General features: G+C 40.4%; 1 protein-coding gene across 6 annotated transcripts in view; it reads left to right on the forward strand.

The window, feature by feature from the left end:
* Positions 1-10,429, forward strand: part of Lcor (ligand dependent nuclear receptor corepressor) — a 125,350-nt gene extending 114,921 nt beyond the window's left edge. For all 6 annotated transcript variants that reach the window (XM_076834156.1, XM_076834157.1, XM_076834159.1 and 3 more), the window contains one exon: positions 5,278-10,429. In XM_076834156.1, coding sequence (XP_076690271.1) covers positions 5,278-9,592 — 4,315 coding nt within the window. In that variant the 3' untranslated portion in view covers positions 9,593-10,429. The remainder of the gene's footprint in view (positions 1-5,277) is intronic.
* Positions 10,430-13,054: the final 2,625 nt, after the last annotated feature.

The following is a 13,054-nucleotide window of genomic DNA, read 5'->3' on the forward strand; positions in this document are numbered from 1 at the left end:
TTTGTAATTGTTGAACTTTGTTCTGCCCTGCTTTCAGTGAACTTGGTTAAGAATAAAGTAACCTTAGAAAGCTATAAAGGATTGTATACCTTTTGTTTCAGATCAGTAGTTGTGAGCTGTTATTCACTTCCCCACACCTGCAAAAGACACCATGCTGCCTGGAGTGGCACTCCAGGGTGATTAAACAACCTAGATTGACTCCTATACACAAATCACATCCCCCAAGCTTCTGATCTTAGTAAGGGCTAATTCTCTTCAATTCTAATCTGAGAGTTGTTTTTTTCTAACTAAATCTGTCTAGTTCTATCTAAATACAAATTTAGATTATTTAGATTTCAACCACCTGGAAAGCAGGTAGCTTAGATTATAGGCATGTATCACTGCATGTAACTTAAGAGATCCCTTTCTGTTCTATGGCCTTATAAGCTTTGTTTCTAGCTTTTCTGTGTCACTCTTGCCCACCCTTTTACTTTTTCTCCTAACCATGCAAAGAAGACTTGGTCAGTGGTTTAGAAATACAACTCTACATGGTTTCGTAGAGAGTTAAAAAAAAAAAAAAAAAAAGCATTTCCACATCCATGCCCACCTTCTCTACTATATATACCCAGTTCTACTATAGTTCCTGGACTATCCTGTGTCCTTATAAGGAAAATATGCAGATGTATTTCCCAGGTTAGAGCAAGAATTTGTGAGAACACTCACCTTGCCCAAGGGTAGACTTACAAGACCAGTAGGGAAAAAGTAGAAAGCATCATTTAGATTATTGTCTGGCAAAAAATACAACTTGTATGTCTTGAAGCAGGGACTGGGGATATGTTTTAGGTTTCCTTTAAAGAGTTAAGCCAAATTCATTTACCAATTTGTGGCATAGGCATCTGGGGACTGAACTCATGGCCATGCTCACAAAAGTTCTACCCCTGAGCTATAGCCCCACTCTTCTTTTTTTTTTTTTTAAAAGAGTATCTCTAAATTGCCCAGGCTGGGTTCAAATTTATTATCCTCCTGCCTGGGCCTTCTAAGTAGCTGGGATTACAGGCATGCATCACTGCACCCAGCTTAATTTAGCACTTTTAACTATAATCTGTCTAAACTTTGTCTCCCCTTCAGTGTCCTCCACTATTGATGTTGGTCTTGTTCAGTCAAGAATATATTTAGGTCCCCAGTGATGTTGATTTGCCCATCAAGCAGTTTTACTGGCAGGTTACCAGTAGGTATTAAAGAAAGTACCTGAATTCGTCACTCTCAAGTTCTAGATTCTTAAACTTGTCAGTTCAGCTCTCTGCCACATATCTTCTCTATTTAATCTGTCTTTTACCTAATATAAGTATGGACCATCCAACATTTATATTAACCACAGGAATGCTTTCCTTCAGGAATTTAAGTATTGCAATATTGACTAAATAGGCGAGTTCAACTTTGTCTAACCTCTGATCTAGAAAAACATCATTGAGTAAATCATTAAAGATATGGTTGTGAAACAGCACATCACTCTTGAACTGTGCTTTTTAAAGTTTTTATGAATATTATCTTATCCTTTTACCACACCCTTCAGAATTAGGCATTAAGCTGAAGATAGAAAGACAGGGTGGTCAAGGTCATGCAAGCCATTTCTCACCAAGGAGATAAACTCAAAACTAATTCAGGTAGTTGGAAGTCAGATTCCCCCTCTTTTATAGCCCTTCCTCCAATTTACCAATACCTCTGATCTGAGTACACTTTAATGGTGGTGTTCAAGTATTTCGCTTGATAAATAATTCACTTAGCTATTACAGAGTTCTCTTGTTGAGCAGAAGAAATGTGAACTCTCACAAGTGATTACATCTGTGATGAATTTTTGTTCTTGTAAAGATCTATTTAGTCAGACATGAAGGACACAATACAGTACAAACTATAATTGCTGAACTGAAACATTGTGCTTCTCCTTAGGTGGTGGTGAGGAAATGGTCTACAGGACAGAAAAATCACCTCTCTGGACTCCCTGCTAGTTCCAGAGAGTAAACTAAGTTAATGTGAGTGCTACCCTTAGGCTTCACTAAAGACCTAAGGAAAAGTGAATAATTTAAAAGCAGAGGTAAAGACCAGCTGTTTGAAACTTGGGTAGAACCGGCTACTACCCATTTTTCTAAACCATGGAAAAATAGAATTAAACTTCTAATTTAAAGATTAAATTTTCAAAAGATAAGAAATTAAAATCCATCTAAGCCTAGGTCCTATTGAGAAAAATTTTAGAAAAAAAGTAGAAAGCCGGATAGTTTAGAAGCACAGCCAAAAGTGGTTTTATTACTATAGTTATAAAGTTAGCTGTTACAACAGGGCCCTTTAATGACATCTGGACAAAGGTTAGAATTAATGTGAAGGCTCTCAGCAATTAAGCTCAGCTCCTGTTGCGCTAGTGCCTATGTGTCCAGATGGCCCACCAGACATCTCAGATTCAGAACTTTAAGAACATCACAACTCAGTTTGAACAGAACTCATCACGTGCACATCTAATGACCACCAGTTACCAGCTGTGTCACTTATGTTCCTGGTTCAGTAAATGCTGTTGCCCAGGAAGAAAATGCCGGAAGCAACCATGATACCCCTTTTCTCTTCTTCCCTCTTGCTAGGGAGGGCAGCCCTATTAGTTTGCATTGCCAGAGCTTTATAAATCACAGTGTAATTTCACATCAGGAAGTACTTTGTCCTGAGATGTGGACCTTACCTACACTCAAGTGGTTCATGTCTGCTTGGGAAGCTAAGACAAATTAAGTCAATAAAAAATAAAAATTGCGGGATAAATATACAAGACCCCATATAATTGTCAGTGAACTTTATAGAACATTGTGACTCAGGATTTCAGGAAAGGATATAATCAGTCCAGGGGGAATAGTTTTGAGCAGACCAATAATGATCTGGTAAGAGCAGCCTACTACTTGCTCTAATGACTTGTGGTTCACCACTGTATTTTTCTAATCCTTCTTAGCAGGAAAACATGCAAAGAACTCTTATTATCATTGCCTGTCAGTGTTGCCATTTCAGTTTTCATCTCCTAGGCTTCTGCAGACCACTGCTCTGAATGTCACTGAAGGTTGACATAGATAGAATGTGTCAGCCTCTCTGATGCTGTTTTTCAATACCTGAAGACTGTACTGTGTTGTTCTTGGTTAGAGTTCAGTAGGTCTTAGTGTTTCTGTGTATCTTAGTCAAGAAGACACAGTTGGGCCATGAGACTATGAAATACATACATATGTATCTTTAGTTGTCTATTGGGGATTAACTTGAGTCATATTGCTATAGTCATGACCTGGTTGCATGACCCTTTAGAAAACCTTAGCTTAGGGTAATAAAAATGCAAGGTTAAATTATTGAAATATGGGACAGCAGCAGATCCAGTCTCAACCATAAAGGAGTTGGATGTCACCTGTGGATTTGTTGTTATACAGTTTTTTATTCTATATGACCATCATTTTAGAGGAAAACACCTCCTTACTACTTTCCTTCAGGAAGTGCTTTGTGCTTTCATTGGGGACATGCCTTGATTTCATTCATCTTTAGGCATGTTAAACTCAAATACCAAAACTTATTTCCAGAACATAAGCACAGGCATAAAGCATAATCCAGAAGATTTTTGCAAAGACTTGGGTTATGAATGTGTTTCTTGAACAAAGAAGAATCATTTCATTCTCCCCACCCTCCCTCCCTCCCCCACCTCCAGGAGATATCATCAAACATCTTTTATAAAATGCCCTCAGTTCTCTGCCATAGTTCATATATAGTCAAATGATAGTCTTATGCGGAATCACAATCCAGAAAAAGAGAAAGGAGGTTAGAAAATCTGTGTACCTATAATAAAACTATTCCTAAAGCCCTCATTCAGATATATTTATTTTTACTTTAGGTACATTCTAGCACTTGGGATATGGTTTTCAGCAAGTAAGTAGAAATACACACTTTAACTAAAGGTAGAAGTGAGTCTTCTAAGAGTTGCACTGTCAAACTCCAGATCATTGGAGCCCTCTGTCTGCACAGGCTCAGTAAAACCTAGATATCTAGAAGCACAGAGCAGCTAGCGAAACCCTTGGCTATCTGTGCAGCACTGCCTGGAGTGTCTCAAGTCCAGTGTCTTCCTTTCCCAACATCCCTACTGTGTGGGATAAGCTCTAAGAGTTCATCCTAGATGACTTAGGAGGAAAATGTTTGAAAGGGATTCTTTAATGTAGAGTGACTTCTTGTGGGTGACTGTAAAAATGTTTAGCAAAGGACTAAGAGATGTGATAGCTAGGAGTGTATGAAGACAGTCCTATTACTTTGCATTGACAGAGCTTTATAACTCGGTGTGGTTTCATATCTGTTTTCTCACTTGAAGGCTAGAAATCAATCAGTACTTGTTTGTCATTCCACCATTTAACATATCTGAAATGTAAAATTATTGGTTTCCTGTTCATCCATGACTCAGGAAAGGGATTAAAGGTTTCCACCATCACTTAATTATCCACCCAGTCCGTTTTGCTAAGAGATAATTTTAAAACTATTAAGTTCTCTACTTCTAAACTAAGACTTTTAATATAGTATATCTAAATTTTTGTCAGTATTATAGATTTAACGATTGTATAACAGGAATACATATCCTCCAGTAAAATTGCCACATGAGTATCCTTTATTTGAAATGCTTGGGACCAGAAAGGTTTTGGATTTTGGATATTTTTAGATTTTTGGAAACTTGCATATATGTGAGATATATTGAGAGTGGGACCCAAGTCTAAACACAGAATCATTTGTTTCATGTATGTATACCTTATATACATAGCCTGATGATAATCTTATACAATATTCTTAATAATTTTGTACATAAAATATAGTTTCATGGTGTAGAATTTTCTACTTGTGCTGCCATGCAGCATTCAAAAAGTTTCATATTTCAGAGTGTTTCCAGTTTTGGGATTAGGGATGTGCAACCTGAATATGTTGACCAAGAGAAATTATAGTGTGATCAAAATTATATTTTTTAAAGAAAAGAACTTTTTTTTCAATATTTCTTCTCATGATTAAAAAATCTGTATGGTCACTTAAAATAATGAAATATGTTGTTCCTTAAAGATTGAGACTATAACAGGCTGACCTTATCATTAGGTAAATATTCTTTATGGAATCATACAAAAATAAATGGTGGTCTTTGAAGCCATTTTTGGCTTCTCTTTGTACTCTCTTTACAATGTAACATCTGGTGAGATACATAATGTAAAAATGATGTTTTGGAACATGACCATACTAATTGATTCTTTCTCTTTGTTCATCTAGTGAGAATTCAACAGAAACTCTAGCAGTAGATTCTAACAATCAGTCGAAGTCCCCGCTGGAGAAGTTTATGGTCAAACTGTGTACTCATCATCAGAAGCAATTCATTCGTGTTCTGAGTGACCTGTACACTGAATCTCAGCCAGGCACCGAGGACCTACCACCTTTGGATTCTGGAGCAATGGATGCATCCATTTGCAACGCTGGCTGTGCCCAGCTAAGCAGCAACCATAGGGAAAAGGATGCTATGTGTCATGATAGGAAGTCTCCTACTTCTGTAGATTTGTTTGTAGACTCATCCGGCTCTCACAGCTCTGTGCATATCACAGAACAGACCCTGAAGGAACCTCCTCCTGAGACAAACTCTGTAGATGGAAGAGAGAATGCCTTGACTGTTGTCCAGAAAGATTCCTCTGAACTTCCAGCCACTCAACCTAATTCTAGCAGTTCAACAGATAGTTCCACTCTGGGATACCTCACTGTGTCTAATTCTTCCTCACAGAACTTCCACCACATCTCTAAAAGCTTGGAGGGGCAAACCACTGGAAAGGAGCAAGACACAAATATGAAAACATGTGAGGACAGCAAAGACCATATGCAGAGTTCAGCTTTAGTGGAAAGTCTCCTTGGAGTAAAAGTGGCAGCTGAGAATATCGAGGAGGGCAATAGCTATGTTGTTTCTCAAAGAAATTCATTCAAAGCTTTATCAGAAGAGAAATGGGACTCAGGGTTTATGGAGAACTCATCTAGAACTGCCGACAAAGAGAATGCTTTACAGTGTGGCTCAAAAACACCTTTGCGCCAGGATTTAGAGGCAGATGAACAAGATGCAAGGCCAAAGCAAGAGAACCATCTTCACTCACTAGGAAGAAATAAAGTGGGTTACCATTCACATCCCAGTGACAAGGGCCAGTTTGATCATTCCAAAGATGGTTGGTTAGCCTCCAGCCCCGTGCCAGCTATACACAAAGCACCTAATGGACATTCACGAACCAAGATGATATCAGCCTCCATCAAGACAGCTCGGAAGAGTAAAAGGGCCTCAGGGTTGAGGATAAATGATTATGATAACCAGTGTGATGTTGTTTATATCAGTCAACCAATAACAGAATGCCACTTTGAGAATCAAAGATCCATATTATCATCTCGTAAAACAGCCAGAAAGAGTACTCGAGGATACTTTTTCAATGGTGATTGTTGTGAGCTGCCAACTGTTCGCACATTGGCCAGAAATTTACACACCCAGGAAAAAGCGAGCTGCTCACCACTGGCATCAGAGGCAGTGGTGATGCCCAAGCAGACTCTTACAGTTTCAGCCCCTAGACACACAGATTTGCAGCTTCCCAGAGAAGACCACACTGAAGGACCTAGTAAAGAAATAACCTCTTTGAAGGAGGGAGATGGAGACACTTCATCTGTGAAAGAGTCTCAAGAGCCTGAGGTTTGTCCCATGATGAATGAACTGAATCCCAGCAGTTCCTCTAGGCCAGAGGAGATAACAGCCTCCAACCCGGTGTATCCTGGGCCTGCTCACCTCCCTGAAGAGGATGCGCCAGAAGACAGTGCTGCAGTCTCAGCTCCCACTGCAAGTGTGGTGTCTTCCCCTGAACAAGACCAACAGCCAGTTGCCCCGCTGGATGCAGAGGCGCTGAGCGTAATCAAGGACTGCCACCTGGGTCCCACAACCGAAAGCATTTCTGGGCAAAGTAGTGAAGAAGTTCTTTGTAAGCCTCTGTCTTCTCCTGAAGTGAGCAGTAGAGAAGAAAGTCCTCTGTGCTCAGAAGATCAAAGTCCCGCTGTGGAGGTGGAGCTTCCCCTGAGTCTGGCACAAACTGAGCACAAGCACAGTACTGAGGTCAGGACTGGAGACACTAGGGAACTAGATACCAACTCACCCCAGGAAGCAGGTGGCACTGGTACTGATGAAAGCCATGGTGAGACTGAGGAAGGAGATGCAGCATGTGTTACAAGGCAAGAAGGAGAAGATGGTGATATAAAATGCTCTTCAGAAAAAGATGTGTGTGATCTAAACATTGACTCACCAGAAGAGAATCTGGACAAGAAGAAAAAAGTTAAAAAATTTCCCGAGGCCTCTGATAGATGCCTAAGAAGTCAGCTTTCAGATTCTTCCTCTGCAGATAGGTACCTAAGAAATCAAAGTTCAGACTCTTCCCTCACTTGTCCTGAGACCAAGGTTTCTAAAAATCCTGGTGTAAAGTGTTCTAAAAGAGAAGGGTACACTGGTAGGATAACACCCGAGGGCTTTCCATCTGATAGTTTCCATACAGAAGCTCTGGAGGATACTGAAAACCTGAATGTCAGTGATTGTCCCTCTGAGAATGATGCTGAGCAGGAGAGTGAAGCAGGTGGGATTGTCACGAGGCAAACTTTTAAAAACATGCTGGCAAAAGACATCAAGAAGGAAGAAGGAGAGATTTTCCCCAGCAGTGATCCCATAAACACAGTCAGCCAGCCACTGTCTGGAGAGACACTGGAAATCTATGTGCAGTCTAAGGTGGGTGAGAAAAATGCTCTTGTTCCCTCTGAAAATATTCCTTGTAGGGAGAACCTAGAGCAATCAAAAGAGAGGCCAGGACACACTCCCACCCAGAATGTGGAAGAGGGTAAGAGTGAGGTAGAGAATGAGGACACTCAGCATAAAGAAGATGCTAGCCATGCCTCAGCTACCCCAGTTGGGACATCAGGTGGTCAAGGTGGTAATGATGCTGGGCCACAAAGGGAACCAAGGCCTAAGAGATTGACCTCTTCAGCGTACAATCTGAGACATGCTCATTCTCTGGACTCCTTGGATACTATGAAAGTTACTTCAGACAAGGAAGCTGCACAAATAAAGCCAACACCAAAGGATAACGAAGCTTCCGAGAGCACAAACCCCTTTGAGGAGGAGGATGTGGACACAGTGGTAGATGAACAGCCCAAGTTTGTGGAATGGTGTGCTGAGGAGGAGAATCAGGAGCTCATTGCCAACTTCAACACCCAGTACATGAAAGTGCAGAAGGGTTGGATCCAGTTAGAGAAAGAAGCACAGCCAACACCCAGAGCCAGGAACAAGTCAGATAAACTGAAGGAGATCTGGAAAAGCAAGAAAAGATCCCGAAAATGTAGGGGTTCCTTAGAGGTTCAAAAGTTTTCTCCTGTTCAGATGCTCTTTATGACAAACTTTAAATTATCCAGTGTTTGTAAGTGGTTCTTAGAAACAACTGAAACCCGGTCCCTGGTAATTGTAAAGAAACTCAATACTCGTCTTCCAGGAGACATCCCCCCTGTCAAGCATCCTCTTCAGAAGTACTCTCCTTCTGGCCTGTATCCTAGTTCACTGCAGGCTGAACGCTTGAAAAAACACTTAAAGAAATTTCCTGGAGCTACTCCTGCTAGGAATAATTGGAAAACACAGAAGCTCTGGGCTAAATTTCGAGAGAATCTGGACCAAGTGGAGACAGAAGATGGGAGTGATATCAGCCTCAGTCCTAATTCTGAAGATGTCACAGAGGAAGTCAAGGAAGATAGAAGTAGCCATCCTCCCACTAATCTACCTACTCCAGCCAGTACCCGGATCCTTAGAAAATATTCTAATATTCGAGGAAAACTCAGAGCCCAGCATCGACTGATCAAAAATGAGAAAATGGAAAGTCCACTAGGTGTGGCTGTGGAAAGTAAACAGAGTCGGAAGAGTGTGTGCATCAACCCTCTGATGTCCCCCAAGCTCGCCCTCCAGGTGCATGCAGATGGGTTTCCCCTTAAGCCCAAGAGTACAGAAGGAATGAAGGGAAGGAAAGGGAAGCAGGCGTCTGAGGTCTTGCTTAAAGCTGAAGTTCAGAATAAACGCAAGAGAGCAGAAGGCAGCAGCTCTCAGGACAGTAAGGACAAGGGGCCAGCGATAAGGGCCAGCAAAGAAAAACATGTTGAAGGACCCACCAAAACTCCTGCCAAGAAGCCAGCTGCAAGAGACAAAAACAATCAACTGCCCAAAAAAATGTCTTTGAAAGAGAACAAAATGAAGATCCCTAAAAAATCCTCTGGGAAGAGCTGCCCTCCCTCCAGGAAAGAAAAGGAGAATACCAACAAAAGACCTACCCAGTCCATTGCCTCAGAAGCATTGGCAAAATCTACAAAGCAAAAGGGGACAGGTGAGTCCTCTTCTAGGCCTCAGAAAGCTGCAAACAGGAAACCAAGCAGTGGGAAGACTCGGGCCAGACCCTTGAAAAGTCCAGAGAACAGTGCAACCCAGAGAAAGAGAAAGCTCAAGGCAAAGCTGGACTCTCCCCACGGCAAACGGAGGAGGCTGGAGGCAAAGTGATGGAAGAATGGCAGCCAAGGAGGAGACTGTTCTTTAGAAGTAACTTTTAATTTTGCATTAACTAAATCTGCTTTTATAAGCTTGTCAAGCCTTTCAAATTATGAATAATGGAGAACACCACAATTTGAGATGTCAGAAAATATGTCTCAGGTGGAGAAGAGAACTTGCAGAGTCCTTCTCTGAGGCTGAGTAAGGGAAGTTATATATTTTATTCTGGTTGTTCCTTGGGTTTTAAACTTGGAACCAAGCAGTTTTCGTTTTAAAAGTACAGTGCCTTATTTATCCTTTTTGTTTTTAAATTTACAAAAGCTAAAAAGCTGATCTATGTGATTAAAGGCTTGTATTTTATACTTGATGCACAAGCACTTGTACTGTAGCGGAGAAGACCACCATCATGCACACGAAAGGAGCTTCAGCAGCCACCTGCAGCAGCTGTCCCTGTAGGTGCCCTCTTTGCAAACCACAGCAGTGACTTCCCTGTTTTGTTTTTTTGTTTTGTTTTGTTTTGTTACATGATGTTTGAAAGCTAAACCAAATCATTATTATGGTATGTGGAGAATGCAGAGGATTTATAATTATTATAAAAGATTAATTTTTTATTATCCTCTTTTTAAAAAATCACATTCATTGTTGATCACTCCTTTCACCTTTGTTTTTTGTTTGTTTAGTTGTTTGGTTGGGTTTTTTTGTTTGTTTGGTTGGTTGGTTTTGGTTTTTTTTTTTTTTTTTTTTCTTTTTTTTAATTGGTCATTTGACAACATGTTCTCTGAATTATGTGCCCTTGGGACAAATGATGTGTCACAAGTGTAAATTCTGGTTTTTGAATTCTGAAAATTATTTGCATTCCCAAATTGTATTACTGATTCTTAGCATCCTCTTTTTAATTTTTGGCTTTGCAAGCTTACTAGCATGCTAACAAGGTTTTCCTTCTGTTTTGGGAGGAAAAATAATTTTTTTAATACCATAACTGTAATTTGACAATTAGGATGAGAGTAACTATTCTTATTTCCTTTCTTATCCACAGTACTTCCCTGTTCAGAGAAAGCCAAAATATCATTTTCCATAATAGGAATGTTTGTGTGTGTGCATGTGCATCCAGGTGCATTTGCATGTGGTTATCAGCTGCAAATGTCTCCTGATCCCAGTTTTACAGTAAAATTCTTCTTTGTGCAGTGTGTACATGAGCTGAATAATTAGCGCAGACTAGATGGTTTTTAAATGACCCAGGGTTTCCATGGACATACCACAGTGGCACCAGACTGAGAGAGGTGTTGAATAGCACAGTTATGTAGAGGTCAGAGCACCCTGGCATCTGGAAGCAGCTGCCCAAGCATCTTAGTGGTTTCTACACCCCTGCCCCCAGAGCTGAAGTTCAGCTGGGATGCTCTTGAGTAGATATCCATTCATGTTAGCACCATCCTGGGGGTTAAATGCTTATAGTGTTGTTCTTCCCCATGCCTTGTCATTCTCTGTCCCATGACTCAGAAGTGAGAGCTGTAATATTTGTAATTGATGTTTTTTACCTCTCCCCAGGGAAGCCCAAGATAGGCCTATTGGCTTTACTCAGTGCCTATGACATTGCTCTCTCATTAACACAGTGTGTACTTGACATTTCCATTGGGCCACCAGCAAACAGGCTGGGTTGTTTAAGCCTCAGTCAACTTCTTTAACGTATTTTGTCACCAGAATAGGCTTGTGTGGATAGATGTTGCCCTGTGATTACTTTAAAAAGAAAAAAAATCCAGATCTCTTTAGATTAACTCAGATGGACTTTTTTGACTTTTTTACTTTTGTTCATTCAAATCATGATAAAACAGGTCATATGCCCATTCTGTTAAAGGTTTCTGTATATAGGAAACTGATGATGGGATAGGACTGGAGAAAAGCATGTGATTTATGAGAAATAGAGAGTTGTGTTGAATTTCAGAGAAAATGAAGCTTGCTGTCTTCAATGAAGCCTCCACCCCACCCCACCTTGGCCCTTCAAAAGCTACCTGTGTTAATGAAACTATGGAGTGTGTTGCTGGCAGCCCTTTCTCAGCACTAAGTTGCACAAAAGCATTACTATGTTTTCAATACATCCATTTAATCTTAAAATGGTTTTAAGGTTTAAAAAATATCTTTTCATATAGTTGTCACTGGATATTGTTTTTGTGGTAACTTAAACAGCTGATGTTTGCCACTGTCAGGCGTGCTGATTCCTGTACATAAGAGGTGCCCCTTGACTGCTTATAGACTACCTTATAAGGTGCTTGGATTAGGTTAGGGAGAGAAGTGAGGTAGTAAGTTGATGGAATTTTTCCAGTTCCAAGTTTGTAATTCATTCCATTACTTTTCTAAGTTCTTTTTTTATTTTTAAAGCTCACTTGAAGGTAATAACTTTCTCATTCTAGGCTGTATTTGAGGAAGTGTTGATGTATTTGTGATGCACTTAGCAGTGCAATGGATCATTTTTAGAATCAACTCATCTTTCATAGTAGTAACTACACTTAAACAGACTGAGATGCTACACAATTAGGACACTTAAAAGTTTAGACTTGTTTTCTTATTTGTTAAATCTGATTCTTGTTGATTCAGTTAGTTTTGCTAATAAAAGAAAGAAAACTAAAACTCCAGGGCCAACTCTGGAAGGCCCTTTGTACCTACAGCAGATTCTTGAAAAGTTATCTCCCAGATATCTCCAAGTCCACATTTGGTATTGACTCTAGTCTCCCCTTGTTTGCCTTCCTCTTCAGAGACCTTCCCGTAGACATTTTTGGCTTGCTACCAGATGTAAAGGCAGTCTTGTCTAGACCCCAAATCTGAAAGGAATTCTGCTCCTGGGCCTACCCTCAGTGAAGTGACTGTCCCAGTGCTGAAGTTGAACACCAGAGGACTATATTCCCTCTGAGTTTCTGGGGGAACTGGAAGATCCCTAAGAAATCACCAGTAAAACTACCATAGCCTCCCCAAAGCTGGGCCTCCTCCAGACCGTTTTCTATCCCATGAGGCTCCCTGGGTATATTCTACATTCTCAGGTGGGTCTAGAGCCTTGTCCCTAGCACTTCTGAGACTTCCTACCTGTGAGTGTTAACTTGCATCTATAATCAGCAGTTGCTAGCCCCTGAGATTCCTTATTAAAGAGTTCTGTGTAGTCTTCCCTAAAACGGTTTTGTGCCTCATCATTCTATGATGTTACAGAGAGAAGAGACATCTGTAGTCATCTCTTTACATATACCATGCTTTCTCATGGGATCCTCTGCACATCACATACTATTCAGGTGAATGTCTCACTGTTCAGATAGGTCAGTAGTAAAAGGCATCATTTCAAAACAGCTTATTTGAATTGAGATTTGGCCTTTTTCCCACCTTGTGATGGATTCAGTTGAAGGGTAGAAACTGTCACTCATTTATGGCAGCATTTCTATTGATTAGTAGGCCTGAGAGTCTAGTAGAAAAGGACATTTTTTTAAAATATTTTTT

Source organism: Callospermophilus lateralis, chromosome 15, assembly GCF_048772815.1.
Source record: "Callospermophilus lateralis isolate mCalLat2 chromosome 15, mCalLat2.hap1, whole genome shotgun sequence".
NCBI classification, from domain to species: domain Eukaryota; kingdom Metazoa; phylum Chordata; class Mammalia; order Rodentia; family Sciuridae; genus Callospermophilus; species Callospermophilus lateralis.